The sequence below is a fragment of the Ahaetulla prasina genome, chromosome 2 (assembly GCF_028640845.1).
Source record: "Ahaetulla prasina isolate Xishuangbanna chromosome 2, ASM2864084v1, whole genome shotgun sequence".
NCBI classification, from domain to species: Eukaryota; Metazoa; Chordata; class Lepidosauria; order Squamata; family Colubridae; genus Ahaetulla; species Ahaetulla prasina.
Genome location: NC_080540.1, coordinates 273628461 through 273644487, shown reverse-complemented (window position 1 = coordinate 273644487; position 16027 = coordinate 273628461). Strand labels below are relative to the sequence as shown.

The 16027-nt window shown below is 39.2% G+C and overlaps 2 protein-coding genes across 3 annotated transcripts in view; both read left to right on the top strand.

Moving 5' to 3' along the window:
• ERBIN (erbb2 interacting protein) overlaps nt 1-16027 on the top strand; it is an 86215-nt gene that overhangs the window by 60972 nt on the left and 9216 nt on the right. The window contains exons 19-22 of one of the 2 annotated variants that reach the window (XM_058169509.1): nt 1020-1134; nt 2863-3046; nt 4222-5740; nt 15628-15771. In XM_058169509.1, coding sequence (XP_058025492.1) covers nt 1020-1134; nt 2863-3046; nt 4222-5740; nt 15628-15771 — 1962 coding nt within the window. The remainder of the gene's footprint in view (nt 1-1019; nt 1135-2862; nt 3047-4221; nt 5741-15627; nt 15772-16027) is intronic. The other variant, XM_058169510.1, reaches the window with a different exon arrangement.
• Nucleotides 5760-15621, top strand: LOC131191414 (uncharacterized). Its single transcript, XM_058169517.1, has 2 exons — nt 5760-9304; nt 11436-15621. The coding sequence occupies exons 1-2, from the start codon at nt 8656-8658 to the stop codon at nt 11687-11689; spliced, it is 903 nt and encodes a 300-aa protein (XP_058025500.1). The 5' UTR covers nt 5760-8655; the 3' UTR covers nt 11690-15621.

Below are 16027 nucleotides of genomic sequence, written 5' to 3'. Positions count from 1 at the left end.
ATGATTAAATGCCAAAGGCACACAGAACGTGGTTACCTTCCTACCAAAGGTGGTCCCTATTTTTCTACTTGCATTTTTACATGCTTTCAAACTGCTAGGTTGGCTGAAGCTGGGACAAGTAATGGGAGCTTACCCCATTATGCGGCACTAGGGATTCGAACCGCTGAACTGCTGACCTTTCGATCGACAAGCTCAATGTCTTAGCCACTGAGCCACCGTGTCCCTCTTTTACTGAATAATAAATTTAAATAAATGCAAATAACAATTACCCAATTTGTTACTTGGTAACAAATTTATGTAATTATTATTCATATTTATTTAAATTTGTTACCTGGTAAAAAATTTCAAAAATCGAATAAATAAAATAAATAAATAAAATAAATAAAATAAAAATATATTTTTATTATATTTGTGCAACTAAAATATGATTATTGCTGCTATTGCTTTTATTTTATACTGTCCTAGCTTTATAATTTTGTGAGAATTAGTATTAGAAAAAATTCAATCGGCATGATTAAAAGAAGTCAGGTATAATAAATATTTCATTTATATAGCCTCAAGTTAGATGAAACTTTTGTAACGTACAAATATCCTACATACTATTGTTATTGATATTCTGTATGGAAAATATATTTTTCACTGCATTCCATCTTTTGGTAGCCTAAATTAAAACACCCAGTGAGGTAACATTTTTACAGTCTTTGGTGGCAAGCTCTCTTCTGAAGATCAGCTTTCCAAATACAGCTATATACCTCTTAAGGAGCAGCTTTTGTGGAAAATCTGTTAAGGCAGGGGTCCCCAACTCCCAGGTCACAGACTGGTACCGGTCCCTGATCTGTTAAGAACTGCACTGCACAGCTGGGGTGAGCAAGCAAAACTGAAACCATTCCTGAAAATTGTCTTCCACAAAACCTGTCTCTGGTGCCAGAAAAGTTGGGAGAGTGCTGCTTTAAGATCTTTGTGTTGATCTCAAAGATTGTAGTTATGTTGACAAACCTGATGTTCATCTTCTTTTACAGGAATCAGAAGAACTATCTTCTGATGAGGAAATGAAAATAGCAGAAATGAGACCTCCTCTCATAGAAACTTCCATTAACCAACCAAAAGTAGTAGCACTCGGCAATAGCAAAAAAGGTAGGCATTTATTCGTGATAAATGCTTTAAAAAGAAATCTATTTCTCTGAGATGACTAAAGTTACAAATAAGAGTTTTGCTTGAAAAGTAGCATAAAAATACATTTATACTCACATATTTTTTACTTACGCTCCTTCTTTCGTTGTTTGTACCTGGATTGCAACTATTGGGAAACAAGAAAGATCCCAATGCTGTGTAAAGGCAGATCTGTGTGCTTAAAATTTGGTTTCATTGCTGATGCCTGTATTTTGCCTATCTTCTTCAATTTCAGTGTTTATTGTTTGGTTTGTTATAGCTTGTTGTCTTCCACATCCTCAATCTTGGATTAAACTGAATAAATCAAATCTGCAATTATTTATTACACCTTGCAGCCTAGCTTGTTTGTTATGCTGATTACTATATATGTTTTATTTGTTTGCTGCTTTTCTGCTTTGTTGTCTATTATTAAAATAATCTATGGCATTATCTTAATCTTTTTTTGAGTGTTAATATAAATAATTAGTACAAATATAGTTAAATTAGGATGATAAAGTTTTACTATTTTGTGTTTGTAGTCCCTATAATTTTGTTGTTAATTCTGTTAAAGTGTTCTTCAATGCTTTTGCTAGTGTGTAGAATTTGAATACAGAATTTGTCAGATATTTTTATTGTTAAGAAATGGTCAGATGTTTTTATTTAACAAATTGCTGCCTCATGATTTCACAAATTTTTAATGTATTTCTATATATTCAAAGCCCCAAGCTGAATATAGGTAGTTCTCGAGTTACAACTACAATTGAGCCCAAAATTTATGTTGCTAAATGAGACATATGCTAAGTGAGTTTTGCCCCATTTTATGACCTTTCTTGCACAGTTGTTAAGTGAATCATTGCAATTAAGTTAGTCACATGGTGGCTAAGTGAATCTGGCTTCCCCACTGACTTTGCTTGTCAGAAATCACAAAGGCTGATCACATGTCACTGCAACCGTCATAAATAGGAACCAATTGCCAAGCATCTGAATTTTGGTCATGTGACCACAGGGATGCTGCAATGGTCGTAAGTGTGAAAAGAAGATCATAAGTCACTTTAATAATAACATAATAACAGAGTTGGAAGGAACCTTGGAGGTCTTCTAGTCCAACCCGCTGCCTAGGCAGGAATCTCTACACCATTTCAGACAAATGGCTATCCAACATTTTCTTAAAAATTTCCAGTGTTGTATAAAGCCGATTGTTCCAGGTAAAATCATGCAAGTTACAAAACAAACATGCTGATTATTATGAAATGAGAATTTTATGGAACTGTTAAGTATGACTTACTATGAAATCAGAATATTATGGAACCATTTGGCAGAAAGGAATACCTTTATCCTAATACCAGTATAGAAATGCTGATTCTTCAGCCTATTCAAACTTAAAACCAACTATTTAGGTAGCTAAGCATATTTAGAAAGGTTGTATGAGTCATTCAGAAATGTTCTTCCAAAAAATAGAAGTGCTTTTCATAAGCTATTCCCCAAATTACCAGGGTCTTGTGACTTTTTCTGCCAGTTTACTGGACTTTGGTGGACATTCCTTTGAAAGGACATGGTGCTTCAAGCTGCAGGTTTGGAGAAGCCTCACTGAGTTCCAGGAAGGTATTCCTCCAGATGATTTCTGATATTTACTGGATGCATACCATAGATGTACCTTTGCGTGAGTTAGTAATATGAATATGAATATGCTAAATCAAATTAAATTATTTTCAGATGACAGTAAAGCAGTAGATTCTTCATCTGATGATCCTACCCATAACAGCAATCAAAATAATAGCAATTGTTCCTCTCCTTCCCGAATGTCGGATTCAGAATCTCTAAACACTGACAGTAGCCAAGAAGCATCATTGTGTTCTCCAGACAGAGAAATTACCATGACTGTCAATACCAAAATCAGGTTTGAGAAATATTATAGTATGTTATAAGAGCATTTGAAATAATGAAAAAAAATGGGTTTTTTAAAAACATTTTTCTATCCCCTGCAATTTTATATCATCTGCAAATTTAATAAGCATCCTCTCTATTTCATAATTGTCATCCCATCTAGTATGCTTAACTTGCTTGCTAATCAGAATAACGTGAGGTATTTGTATGGCTTGCTAAAGTGAACGTATATTATGGCTACCTCATTCCTTCAAGTCATTGAAAAAATAACCCAATCAAAGAAATGCAATAAGATTAATCTGGCAATTTTATTCTTGACAAATCTGTACGTTGCATTGTTTTCAAAATGCTATTAGACTTAACTCTATAAATTTCTGAAACATCTTTCTAAATCCTAATATCAGTCGGATTGCGTTTTTGAAGAAAGGGCAACATTTCTTATCCTCCAGCTATCTGGCATTTCACCAGTTCTCCAGGATTGCTCACAGAAGGGTTCAACTAGGCATTAACTGTTCCGCTATCTTGTTTTGAAGATTTAAATTCATTCAGAATAAAGAGATAATACTTAACAATGTTTCTGTTTGTGTAAAGCTTTAGACTGCCCCTTCATCATGCAATTCACAATTTCCTAGTCTATCACATTGTTTGTTTGTTAGAAAAGATGAAAAGATGTTTAATCCCATTAACAATTTAGATAAGTTCTACTGCCCCCCCTTGTCTTGGTTGACCGATAACTCTTTCATTGCTATTATTATTTCTTGCTTAAAAACTTATTCTGGTTGCTTTGCTGCATCTGGGAAGCTAATATGGTCAAATAAATACTTTTTTTCTGTGTTATCTTCTTGTTTCAGTATTTTTTTAAAAAAATTTTTTAAAATAAAAATATTAAATGAACTATCAGATAATTTAAAATAAACCCTTGAAAAATATTTTAAATTGATACTATAAGGAGTTTTTTGATTATACAATATTTACAATAGTTTACTATATCTTGGTCTGATCACTATATGAAATTAAATGCAAACTTAGGTAAAATCCATTTGAAATCAATGGATCCCGAGTCCAGTTCATTGGTCATCATTATAAATGATTAAATCTGGCTTAATTGTGCTTTCTTAAAATGAATTTATCAAATATGGCCATTTTATAAATTGCTCTTGTTATAGTTACGATTGCTTTATTTTACAGGGAAGAAGATGAAAATTCTAACAGTCTTTTACAAAATGGAGAAATAAATGTTCTTATAGAAGAAAAAATGAACTCTCCAGATAAAATCACAAATCTATCTGAATTCAGTTTAAATATTGAGGAGAGATTAACTTTAATAGAGAAAGGTGTTGAACTAAACAATGCTACTGATGAGCCTCACAACATGCATCAGATGAACAGGAATATCTGCAAATTAGCTGAAGAGGGACTACAATCTAATGTAGTGAATCAAATAAAATCAACAGAGATGTCAATTAAGGACTTGATAAATGACCATATGAAAGAAAAAATTGAACAATTGGAAAAAAAATATCCAAATGTATGCCCAGTAAATAGTATCAATGGACATTCTGAAGACATGCCACACTCTGCAAGAAAGTCAGAGCTAAAGAGAAGTGCCACCATTGAAACAGATTCTTCTTCAGAAATGTGTCTTTCAAAAAGCACTGAAGACTTGTCTCCACAAAGGAGCGGGCCAGTGGTGAAATCCCATAGCATAACTAACATGGAGACCGGTGCTCTAAAAGTCTGTGATATTATAAATGACAGTGGATCCCAGCACCCCAATCCAGCAATAAAATCAGCAGGTATGGCTGCAGATGGAAAAAATATAGTCCGAAGCAAGTCAGCTACTCTCTTATACGATCAGCCATTACAAGTATTTCCTGGATGTTCATCATCCTCTGATTTAATGTCTACAAAAGCAGCAATTAAATTTGATTTGAATCATAATCCTGAAGATACCAATACAGTTAGAGGGCAAGGACCGAATTCTTCACAACCATTCACTACCCCTCAATATAATATACAATACAGCAGCAGTATTGTACCCAAAGAGTCTTTGTGGCTCCAGAAACAAAATTCTGTAGCCGAACAAAGTTGTTTGTCTTCTCAGCGCTTACCAAGGCTGGATAGTACCGAAACCTGCACTTCTGCAAAACATTCGGCCAACATGAATTTCTCTAACCATAATAACGTTAGAGCTAGTGCTGCCTATAATATGCATCAAAGGATGGGTGGTAGGCATATGGAAATGTGGGCCGTTTCACCAAATGACAGACATCCTTCTAGTGCAACCCGAAATACTCTCCAACGACAGAGTAGTGTGTCTTCTACTGCTTCAGTTAATGTTGATTCTGGATCTTCACGCCGTCCTCTGGTTTCTGAGGGGGATTATTTAACATATAGGGATTTGCATTCAGCGGGAAGAGTCCCGCCAAAATTGGCAGGGCAACAGAGACCTCTTTCTGCAAGAACACATAGCATTGATGGACCAAATGTATCCCGACCTCAGAGTGCCCGTCCTTCAGCAAATGATATACCAGAGAGAACTATGTCAGTCAGTGACTTCAATTACTCAAGGACTAGTCCGTCTAAAAGAACAAATCCAAGAGTTAATTCTGAATACTCTCTGATGGATCCTACAGGAAAAAATAAAGTTCCTCCTGACTGGAGGGAACAAGTACTACGGCACATAGAGGCCAAAAAGTTAGAAAAGGTAAGCAGTTTTACTTCCTCTTCTTGAATTCAGCAGCTGGTTTTTTTATTAAGCTGGTAAAAGCCTGCCATTTTAAGGGATGTGTGGTTGTGATATTATCATTCAAAATTTCAGTAATAGGTTTGGTAATAAACTCATGTTCATACAATAGGCAAGTTAGCTTTAGGATTAGCCAGCTAGGTGTTTTATTATAATACATAGAAGAACTCTAAAATCATCAATCATTGCCATAAAGTTAATGTTTATCACATCTAAGCAGATAAAAATCTAACCATCTTCAGCAGCATGTTTGAAACACCAAGATAATATAATGTACAACTAAGGTGACATGGTTTTTACTTTGCTGATTATACATTCTCGTGAAAATGAAAAATATCAAATATATACTTACTTCCCTGAGGGCTGGTAGCAATTTTTCAAATGATTTAATTTTTCAGGGGTATTAGGAAAGTGGCAATATATAGGTAATCCACAATTTATGACCAGCCATTTACTGGATGTTTGAAATCACAGTGGATTTCCTCAGGGCAAGTTAATGAAACTAAATTCAAAATTCCTGACAGCAGTTGGGGGAAAAAAATCATGAAATCAGTCACATGGTTACTCAGTTAACAACTGGTACAACTTATGACCATAATTATGGTTGAATGTCAATGTCTAACTATATCTAGTAACACAGAAACTTGAAACTTAGAGCAAATTCAATCTAATACATAATATATCTTTGAAAAAGTTCACATAGAAATTTCATCAGGCTGTGGGTTCTTTTGTTCCCAGTCTTGAAGTACTCTTACACAGATATTAGTTCTGTATTAATCTCTATTGTCCCACTTGTTGCCTTTCCATAGTTTTCCAGTTCTCCCCCCGCCCCCAAATATGGGGTTGGTGAAAGTGTGGATCACAAAAACTTGTATTTTCTAGCTTTCTGATACAACAGTAGAGGATTAGAGGAAAACTGCTGATCTGGTAAACTGTTAAATTTAAGACTCATTTGGCCTCATGTATGATATTGAAGACTATTAGTGAGCATGCTTACATAAATTTAATCATCTTTTACTGTCAGATGTCAAGGATTGGGATTATTTGTTTGATGTAAAATTTTTAATTATGAAATAGTTTTTCCTTGGAAGTATTTGGTTCAGGACTACTTCCCTCAAAATATAGCCTGTCACTATAGCTATCCATTTCTTCCAGCTTTGACATAGAAACTGTGCAAATAAACAGGAAGTTTTAAATAAGTCAGAACAGAAGGTTTCCTGTCCAATAAACTATACTCTTGAATATTTTAATTGAATTTGTTGAACAGAAATTACAAGAGGTTATTGTAAAAACTTTTATCTAAATAAAAATGTAAACATTTTCACTATATATTTAAATGTTTTAAAAAGTAGCAAAGTTAACAAGCTTTTTGAGGATTAATGCTATGATTTCTAATAAAGTTAACTTTCTGATTATATAACTACTAAATTTATATGCCACATGATGCACAGCAATTCTTGGTGGTTTAACTTGTTTAAAAAATTTAACACACACACACACATTCAGACACATACCAAGACAGAACAGCAATGACAAAGAAAACAAAACCCTAAAGGAAGAAAGGGGCATCAGTCATCTTTGCCAAAGACTCAGGCAAGTCGGTGTGTGTATATATGTATTTATTCATGGAAATACATTTTGGAATGTAAACGATTATATTAGGTGGCTCATATCTATTGTTGTTGGTCTATTCTGGTAAGGATCAACATCTGCTTACTGTGTCTGCAGCATTTGTATCTCGGAGTGGAGGATTGTTTTTCTTTAATATTTATTTTTAATGTTGGATATTTCAGGTACTATTTTCCTTTAAATGCAGATTTGCAGATTGATCTTGTTAAGTCCTCGGGGCTACGACGCCACCTACAGACTTGCCAGCATCCATGCGATCCTGATTGGCTAAGACGCGAGCTATTGCAAAGCAGGAAAACTGAAGCCCCGTCATTGGTGCAGCCATCTGACAGCTCCGTATTTAAGCAGCTGTCAGATGGCACTTGTTGCTGTTGCCCTCACGGAAGTTTAGCCTGTTAGCTGTTATTCTGTCAGCGTTATTCTGTTAGCAATAAAGGTTGTTGTTGAACTGCAACCTGTCTAGCCTCAGTTCTTGCCCGCTGAGTCTCCCTATAGAGAACTGGCGACGAAGGTGGGATTAAACTGAGGTAAGACCGGCTAAGTCACTAACAGACTTGAGGCTCAGTCACTAGAGGCTATCTTCCGTTCCGTTTTTCTAAGGATGGCAACACAGCCCTCATTCACTCTGTTTGAATCAGCCACCAAAACATGGGACACATACCTCGAACGTTTTGAGTGCTTTTTACAGGCAAACGAGTTCACTGAGTTGTCTAGTGCTCAGAAACAAGGCTATTTCCTCAGTTTGTGTGGCTGTGAGATGTTCGGGACTGCGCAAGCCCTAGAAGCCCCTCAGCCTGTATTTGAGGTGCCATGGGAGACCCTGCTGGGAAAGCTGAAGAACCACTACGCCCCTGCGTCCTTGCACATAGCCAGAAGGAATGCATTTTGCCAATGGATCCAGAGAGAAGGGGAGTCGATTAATTAACACATGGCCTCCTTGCGGTCAGCCACCTTGTATTGCAACTTCCACAACCTTGACGACATCTTGTTAGACCAGCATGTCTGTGGGTTCAAAGACATGAGGCTGCTGCAGCAGTTGTTAGCCCACATGGAGCTGAATCTACAGACGGCAATGGACGAAGCCAGATTATCTGAAATGTCTGACAGGTCAGTCTGTGGAGATCCAGAAGTTCCAGGAATCTACCCTCCCTGCCGGGAAAGGCCATGTTGTCCACCATGAGGATTCAGATCAAGATGACACCTTGGACAAGGACGAAGGAGTGAGTCGCCTCAAAACCGCACCAAAAATGAAATGGACCCCTGTGGTCAAGTTCCCTCAGACCAGTTGTTTGGGCTATGGTGGGAACCATAACTCAGCCGATTGCAGGTTCAAAACCGCCATCTGCCGGCACTGGGGCAAAAGGGGCCATCTGTCAACGGTCTGTCGGGCCGCATTGCCTGTGAATCACAGGCCGCCTGAGCCCAACTACAAGAAAACATTCAAAAAACCTCCAAGATGTCGCAGTGACTGTTTTGTGGTCAGTCATGCCACGGCGACTTTACCTAACAATAAAATTTACCTCACGGTAAAGCTGGAAGGGGTTCCCTGTAAGATGGAGGTGGACACAGGATCCTCTAAGTCCCTGATACCCTGGGCCACCATCCAGCAAATCTTGCCCAGCATCTCCAAGCAACACCTCAAGCCATGCCAGGTCAGACTGAAAGACTACCAAGGAAAGGCTATTCCAATAATGGGATGTGATGATTTCCACATCAACCACAGAAATTTCTCCGGCTGCCTTCCCTTGATCATCGTGAAAGGGAACCTGCCTAGCCTTCTGGGGTTAAATTGGTTTACGGTGTTTGGCCTCAACATACTGGGCATCCATGCCATGGTTCCTGACATCTACAACAGCCTCTCTAGCGAATATGCAGACGTTTTTGACAACCAGCTGGGTAAATATACGGTGAGCCCCATATCATTCAATTTGGACTCCAGGTAGTGCCAATCCGCTTGAAACCTAGAAGGGTGCCATTCACACTTCACCCCAAGGTAGACCAGGAGCTGGACAAACTCATTTCCCAGGGAGTTCTCGAGCCTGTGGATCACTCCAATTGGGAAACCCCCATAGTGATCCCCCTCAAACAGGATGGCTCTATCAGGATATGCGCTAATTATAAAGGGCACCATTAATAGGGCATTACAAGTCCTGTTCCAGTGGTGCAACACCTGCTCTACTCCCTAGGGCAGGGCACCATCTTTGCCAAGCTGGACCTGTAACAGGCTTACCAGCAATTACCCGTTGACGAGGCCACAGCATCGTCACACACCAGGGAGCTTTTAAATGTAAACGCCTCAATTTGGAGTCAGCGTAGCCCCCGGATTATTTCAAAGCTTAATGGAGGTGGCTGCTCCATGGGCTAACAGGTGTCGTCCCCTACTTTGACGATGTGTTGATCTCTGCATCTAATCAGGCAGACCTTGTCAATAAGTTGAGAGCTGTGCTATCCTGTTTCAGAAGTGCAGGTCTCAAGTTAAAGAAAGAAAAGTGCAAATTGGGGGTTCCTCAGGTTGAATTCCTGGGATTTCTTATTGACTCCCAGGGAATCCACCCTACTCCATCTAAGTTTGAGGTGATAAAAGAATGCCCCTGCCCCTGTGAACAAGGCTGAATTGCAAGCATTCCTGGGGTTGCTTAACTTCTGTGCCATATATTTGCCCCACAAGGCTTTGCTAGCGGAGCTCCTGCATAGGTTAGTGGATCCCAAAACGCCTTGGCATTGGGATAAGAAAGCAGCTGCTGCTTTTAAAGCTGTGAAGGACGTGCTTATGTCCAACACAGTCCTAGTCCAATATGACAACAGTCAGATTCCATGACTATGTGTATTGCTGTTTTTTCATCTTGTAACAGACCATAAGCCACTTCTGGGTTTGTTGGCAGAAGATTGCCAAACGCCACAGATTTTGTCACCGCGCATGTCATGGTGGACCGAGTTCCTGGCTGCCTATAATTACCAGCTGCATCATAGGCCAGGCAAGACTCTAGGGCATGCAGATGCCCTCAGTCGCTGTCCCCTCCCTGCCAAGATGACCTCTTGGTCATCAACCCAGACCCAGCTGTGACCGTCCTATTGATCAATAAATTACAAACCCTGATATCCGCAGTGGACATCACCCAGCATTCCGCAGCAGATCAGATCATCTCTCGGGTACTGGACTGGGTGCGCAGGGGCTGGCCGCAGCAACCAGTGCTAGCCGAGTTCCAATCCTACCAGCTCAGACAGCACAAGCTATCGGTGCTGAGAGGGTGCCTCCTGTGGGGAAACAGGGTAGTGGCCTTGCCAGATCTAAGGACACCAATTTTAAACACCCTGCATGATGCCCACCTGGCATTGTATGCATGAAATCCCTGGGACGCAGTTATGTGTGGTGGCCCAAAATGGATCAGGACATTGAGGAATAGGTAGCCAAATGCTGTCAGAAATCCAGGCCAGCTCCCCCCACGGTACCAGTCAGGGAGTGGGAAGCACCCTGGTCACCCTGGTCATGAGTCCATTTGGACTTTGCCAGACCATTCTTGGGCCAGTCTTTTTTGGTGATAGTTGATGCCTACTCCAAGTGGGTGGAACTGGCTCTTATGCCATCCACCACGGCAGAGGCCACCCTTAAAGTATTGGAATGGCTATTTGCGACCCACAGGTTGCCTGACAATGTGGTGTTGGACTATGGTCCACAATTCATGTCGGCACCTTTCCAGATGTTTCTAGCTAGGCATGGCATTCGCCATGCCCCGACGGCACTGTTCCACTTGGTCACCAATGGCCTGGCCGAACGAGCTGTCAGATTGACTAAGGAGGTTTTAGGCCGCCTGGGCCCTGCAAATTGGCACCACAAAATTTGCCAGTACTTACTGGCTCAACATTCGACCCCATGTCCAGTCACTAAGCAAAGTCCAGCTGAAATGCTAATGGGACGTTGGCTCCGCACACCCTGGACCGACTGCATCCCAGCTATGCCACCAAATAACTCTCCGACAATCATAACAAAACTAGAACCTTTACCAATGGATAGCCTGTCTTTGCTCAGAACTGTGGTTCAAATCCGAGATGGCTGCCAGGCCACATAACACAACTAACTGGGCCGAGATCGAAGATGGGAGAGAATGGCGCAGACGTATAAACCAGCTAAGGAGAAGGTTCCCGAGCACAGCCAATCAATGTCCAGAGCAGGCCTATCCATGCCCTGGGGAAAAACATTGCCCAGCAGATCAGCATGCCAAGCTGGAGGAACCGAAGTGTTCTCGACACCTGACTTACTTGAAGAACTGGGTTACCCAGTAAAGACTAGGCCTCCTTCTGAAGTGGTGACGCAGTCTCCAGGAGTTCCGGAGGATTCCTCAACAGCTCCTCCTTTGGCCACCACCCCTGAACTGAGACGATCAGGGCAGAGCCGATGTTGGCCAGCGTACCTATCTAATTATGCATGCGCTATCTGGGAGGAGAGGGGTGTTAAGTCCTCGGGGCTACGACGCCACCTACAGACTTGTCAGCATCTGTGCGATCCTGATTGGCTAAGACGCGAGCTATTGCAAAGCAGGAAAACTGAAGCCCTGTCATTGGTGCAGCCATCTGACAGCTCTGTATTTAAGCAGTTGTCAGACTGCACTTGTTGCTGTTGCCCTCACAGATGTTTAGCCTGTTAACTGTTATTCTGTTAGCGTTATTCTGTTAGCAATAAAGGTGGTTGTTGAATTGCAACCTCTCTAGCCTCAGTTCTTGCCCGCCGAATCTCCCTATAGAGTAGATCTAAACTTTATATATTAGTGCTGGGCATACTGTCAGCCAGATGTTTAGTCCGAATTTTTATCCACCTATCAAGTCCTTCTCAAGGACTTGGGATAGGCAGGTGTGTTGTTTGATGATATTAAAGGTATTGTTGCAAGATCTAAGCTGTTCAAAGTAAAGCTGCCTTTTGCAATTGACAGATGGGTATTTTGTCAATGGTGATGATGTTCAAGTGGTGCTCCATGGATTTTGGCATTATATCCAAGGTAGCTATTACTACTGGCACTATCATAGCTTTCTTTTGTCATTCTACTGTTTGCAGGTCTTTTTATATTGTGATCTTTCTCTAGTTCTTTTTTGTATATCTTGTCTCCGACTATTGCAATGTCTACTATTCAGACTTTCTTTGTCTGTTATTGATAATTTTTAACTCTGGGATGTTATGTGGCAGATATTTATGCATTTGAATTTAGCTTTAGCTTCTTCATTTTCTATGACTTTTCCTGTTTTGTCATCTCACCAATTCTTGCTTGCAGACAAATGATATTTCTTGCAGATCTTCCAATATACCATTGTTGTTATTTTGTCATGTCATGGTTTGTAAATGGTCTGTGGAGATTCCCAGTCTTTGGTTTGTAGTCAATCTGTGCAGTCTTCTTATAGCAGCTAACCAAGTGGTCCATTGTTTCTTCAGCTTCTTTGCAAGAGGCAGCACTTGCTGTTTATTGCTGTCTTCTCAATTCTGGCTTTATGCATTTGTTTTTAATGTTTTGTGCAGCCATAATTAGCTCCTCTGTCTCTTTCTTCAACTTCATGCTCTTAGCTATTGCTTTGCCTGCTATTTATTATGTACTACCCCTATAATGCCTTGCCATGTCTCTTTTCTAGTCTTCATTTGGTCTTTCTTTCGGCCAGTTTGGTCTCTCCAGTATTCAGTAAGCCTTCCTCGTATACTAGCTTCAGCACATCTTCACTGCTCTTCAGATATTCTCCCAGGGCCCTTTTTTCTTCTTCAGCTGCCTGATGTACTTGCAACATTCCATACCAACCTATTTTCCATGGTAAGTGGGGTCCATCAACATCACTGCATGGATGAAGGTCACGATTCATTATCATCATTTTTTCTGGACTTCCCACCCACAGTTTTTAGTTCTATATGAGTCCAGTCCAGTATTCCAGCTGTGTATAATTATTGGAACCACAAGTGTTAATCGCCTTGATGGTATTTCCTCTACTGAGTTTGTACTTTTTAAGTTTTTCTTCAGTCTTATTCTATATTCACTTCTAACCTTCTTGTTGAAGGTTAGAAGTGCTTCTAACCTTTGATGTGCTTGATATTGTCAGCTTGAAAAATGCTCAGATCCTTGAAGGATACTATTTGTAGTGATCATCTTCATCCAGACTTTTGATGTTATTTCCAATTTTGATTCCTTCAGTTTTCAATACTTTCCTGGTATTGATTCTCACTTAATGATGACAATAAGGAAGTGCTGGGATTGCAATGTGTCTCATGATGTCATGCTTTACAACTGCATTGCTTTGCGACAAAAAGTCTGGTCCCAGTTGCTAACATTAACCAAGGACTACTTGTAATGTAACTCAAGGTGGCAAACATACTAATATTCTTGCCTTTTGTTTTCCCACAACAATCTTGTGAAGATTGAGTAACTTGCCCAAAGTCATCCAGTATAAGTAAAATACACAAACATGGAAATACAGTATGTAAACTGGAATTTTTAAAAAACTTGCTTTAATTCCAAGCAGTTTCAACCAGTTAATAGTATGTTTGAGGAACATGAGACTGCCTTAGACTGCCATAAAAACTTAGTGAATTTTTGATAGAAAGTCCGTTTGCTTTAGATTTAAATGGCAATAGAAAATTTCTTTTCCTCTATCCCTTCACAGACTTTTGAGAAATGATGGATATTTTATCCCTCTCTCATGCACAATATCGTGTTTACTTTATAGCTATCTCCACTTGATTTGCAAAAGTAATTTTTCACTTTGTAGTTTATTTTAATTTTCTCCCTCAGCAGTATCTTTATTAGAAGAGGGAAAGCGAGTAAAAAAATGCTTGGAATAAAAAAACACAATATGGGCCACATTAAGAATGTTCCGAGGGTATGGAGAAAAATTTGGAATGTCATGAATGTTATATTGGCTTAAACAATCCCCTGTTATTTTTTATATTGTTTTTTACCTTAAAGCCACAAAAAGTAGGATATTACTTCTGACTGAGTGCTGTTGCCTACCCTACAAAAACACTGACAATAGGATTTTTAAAAAATATTTTTTAAAATTGTCTTAAGAAATAATGGAACTGAATTAAAACAATTAATTGTAATACAATCTAGAGAGACTATTTTGAGCCCAGCAGGAAGCAAGCAAAACAATTTATATTACTTCAATAAAACTCATAAACAACAACCAATAAAAACAAACACACAAAGCCAAGACATTCCTTATGGCTATAGTTTTGGGAGAAGTTTCTTTCTAATATACCTGAATATATTTAACTGTTTTTCTTTGGGAACTAGGCCGTAATCAATAAGAAGCAGCAGCAATAAACATGCAAAATGACTTAGTAGCTCATGATAAACTATGATGATGAAATCAATATAATATTTCTTTATGGGCAAGGTCTTTGTAGTCAAAGTAATCTCTTGTAATCAAAGTATTCCAATATGGTGTCCAAGCCAGTACATTTAGAAACATTGACATCCTTGAAGCTATTTGATTTAAGTTTCCTAGCTCTATCTTTACAATCTCAAGATGCATTAAAGCATTGTACTTTGTTCAGGCTTGGTTTTCTTTCATGCTACAGCTTAATACCAATTCTTTTCTAGATTGGCTCTTGTTCCATTTGTTCTTGGAGACTACTCTAAGTAAACCTGGTTTTAAAGGGTGATTAGCAGGCTTCCTTTTGTAGGACTTTTTCAGGAGCTGCTTTGTTCATTAAGTTTTCATAATACTGGAAATATTGTTAAATAGCACTTCGGGATATTGATCTTCAATTTAAACCTGGTTCTCGGTCTTATAGTTTGTGTGGCCTTTTCACAATGGGTTGATGCCAACCTCTCATCTATTAAGTGCTGAAATTCCATTGAGCTTTCACTATGTAGTGAATGTGGAAAAGGCGCACTTCCAAGGTATTGCTAAATGGCAAGATTTCAGGAAGAGGACCTAGAGCATGCTCTCCCCCCCCAAAAAAATCTGGTCTTGTGGGATGGGCAGATAGGGAGAGTTGGTCCTCACAAATGAATGGGCGTATACTGTGCTTTGTGTGGTGATTATGTCAGACAGCATGTTCAGTTACATTGTGAAAAATCACATGGCATGTGACGGAGATTTTGTATTCACAGCGGGACGGTTCTTTGTTTGCATGGTTATAACATGATATGCAATCTGTGTGTCTGCACTGACTTTGTGTATAACATGGCTTGTGATTTATGCATGCTGCACTAATCTCTGTTATCTGTCCCCTCTTTATTCAGAGCATGCTGTCACGGTCCTTTAATTCCAATTATGCTCCAGTTAGCAACTTTTACTATGGCAGCTCTAGGGATCTGCATGGCAGCCAGGGCAATGTTGCTTTGAGTGTTGCAGATGGAAGAAGTTCTGGTGTTCCAGTTCTTCGTGTGAGTACACTCCTAATAAAATGCTTGTTGAAAGGAAATTGGAAATGACTTGCAATTGAATTTTTGCAATTTGTGAAATCTTTACTATGTTTGATTTTATATGTTACTGTAATGATTTAAAAAGGTAATGATTTAAGAATAATGCATGACTCCACCTGTCCCTTAATATTACTGCATTTCCTGCTCTGAACCAAACAGCAGATCATCTTCTGATTTTAAAAATACTCCTTGGCATGTTTTAGTCTGTGGGACAACT

Coding starts and splice junctions, on each gene's coding strand:
- LOC131191414 (XM_058169517.1), top strand. CDS start 8,656: ATGAAATGGACCCCTGTGGTCAAGTTCCCTCAGACCAGTTGTTTGGGC. Junction 9,305..11,435: donor CGTTTTTGACAACCAGCTGG/GTAAATATACGG, acceptor GTCTTTGCTCAG/AACTGTGGTTCAAATCCGAG.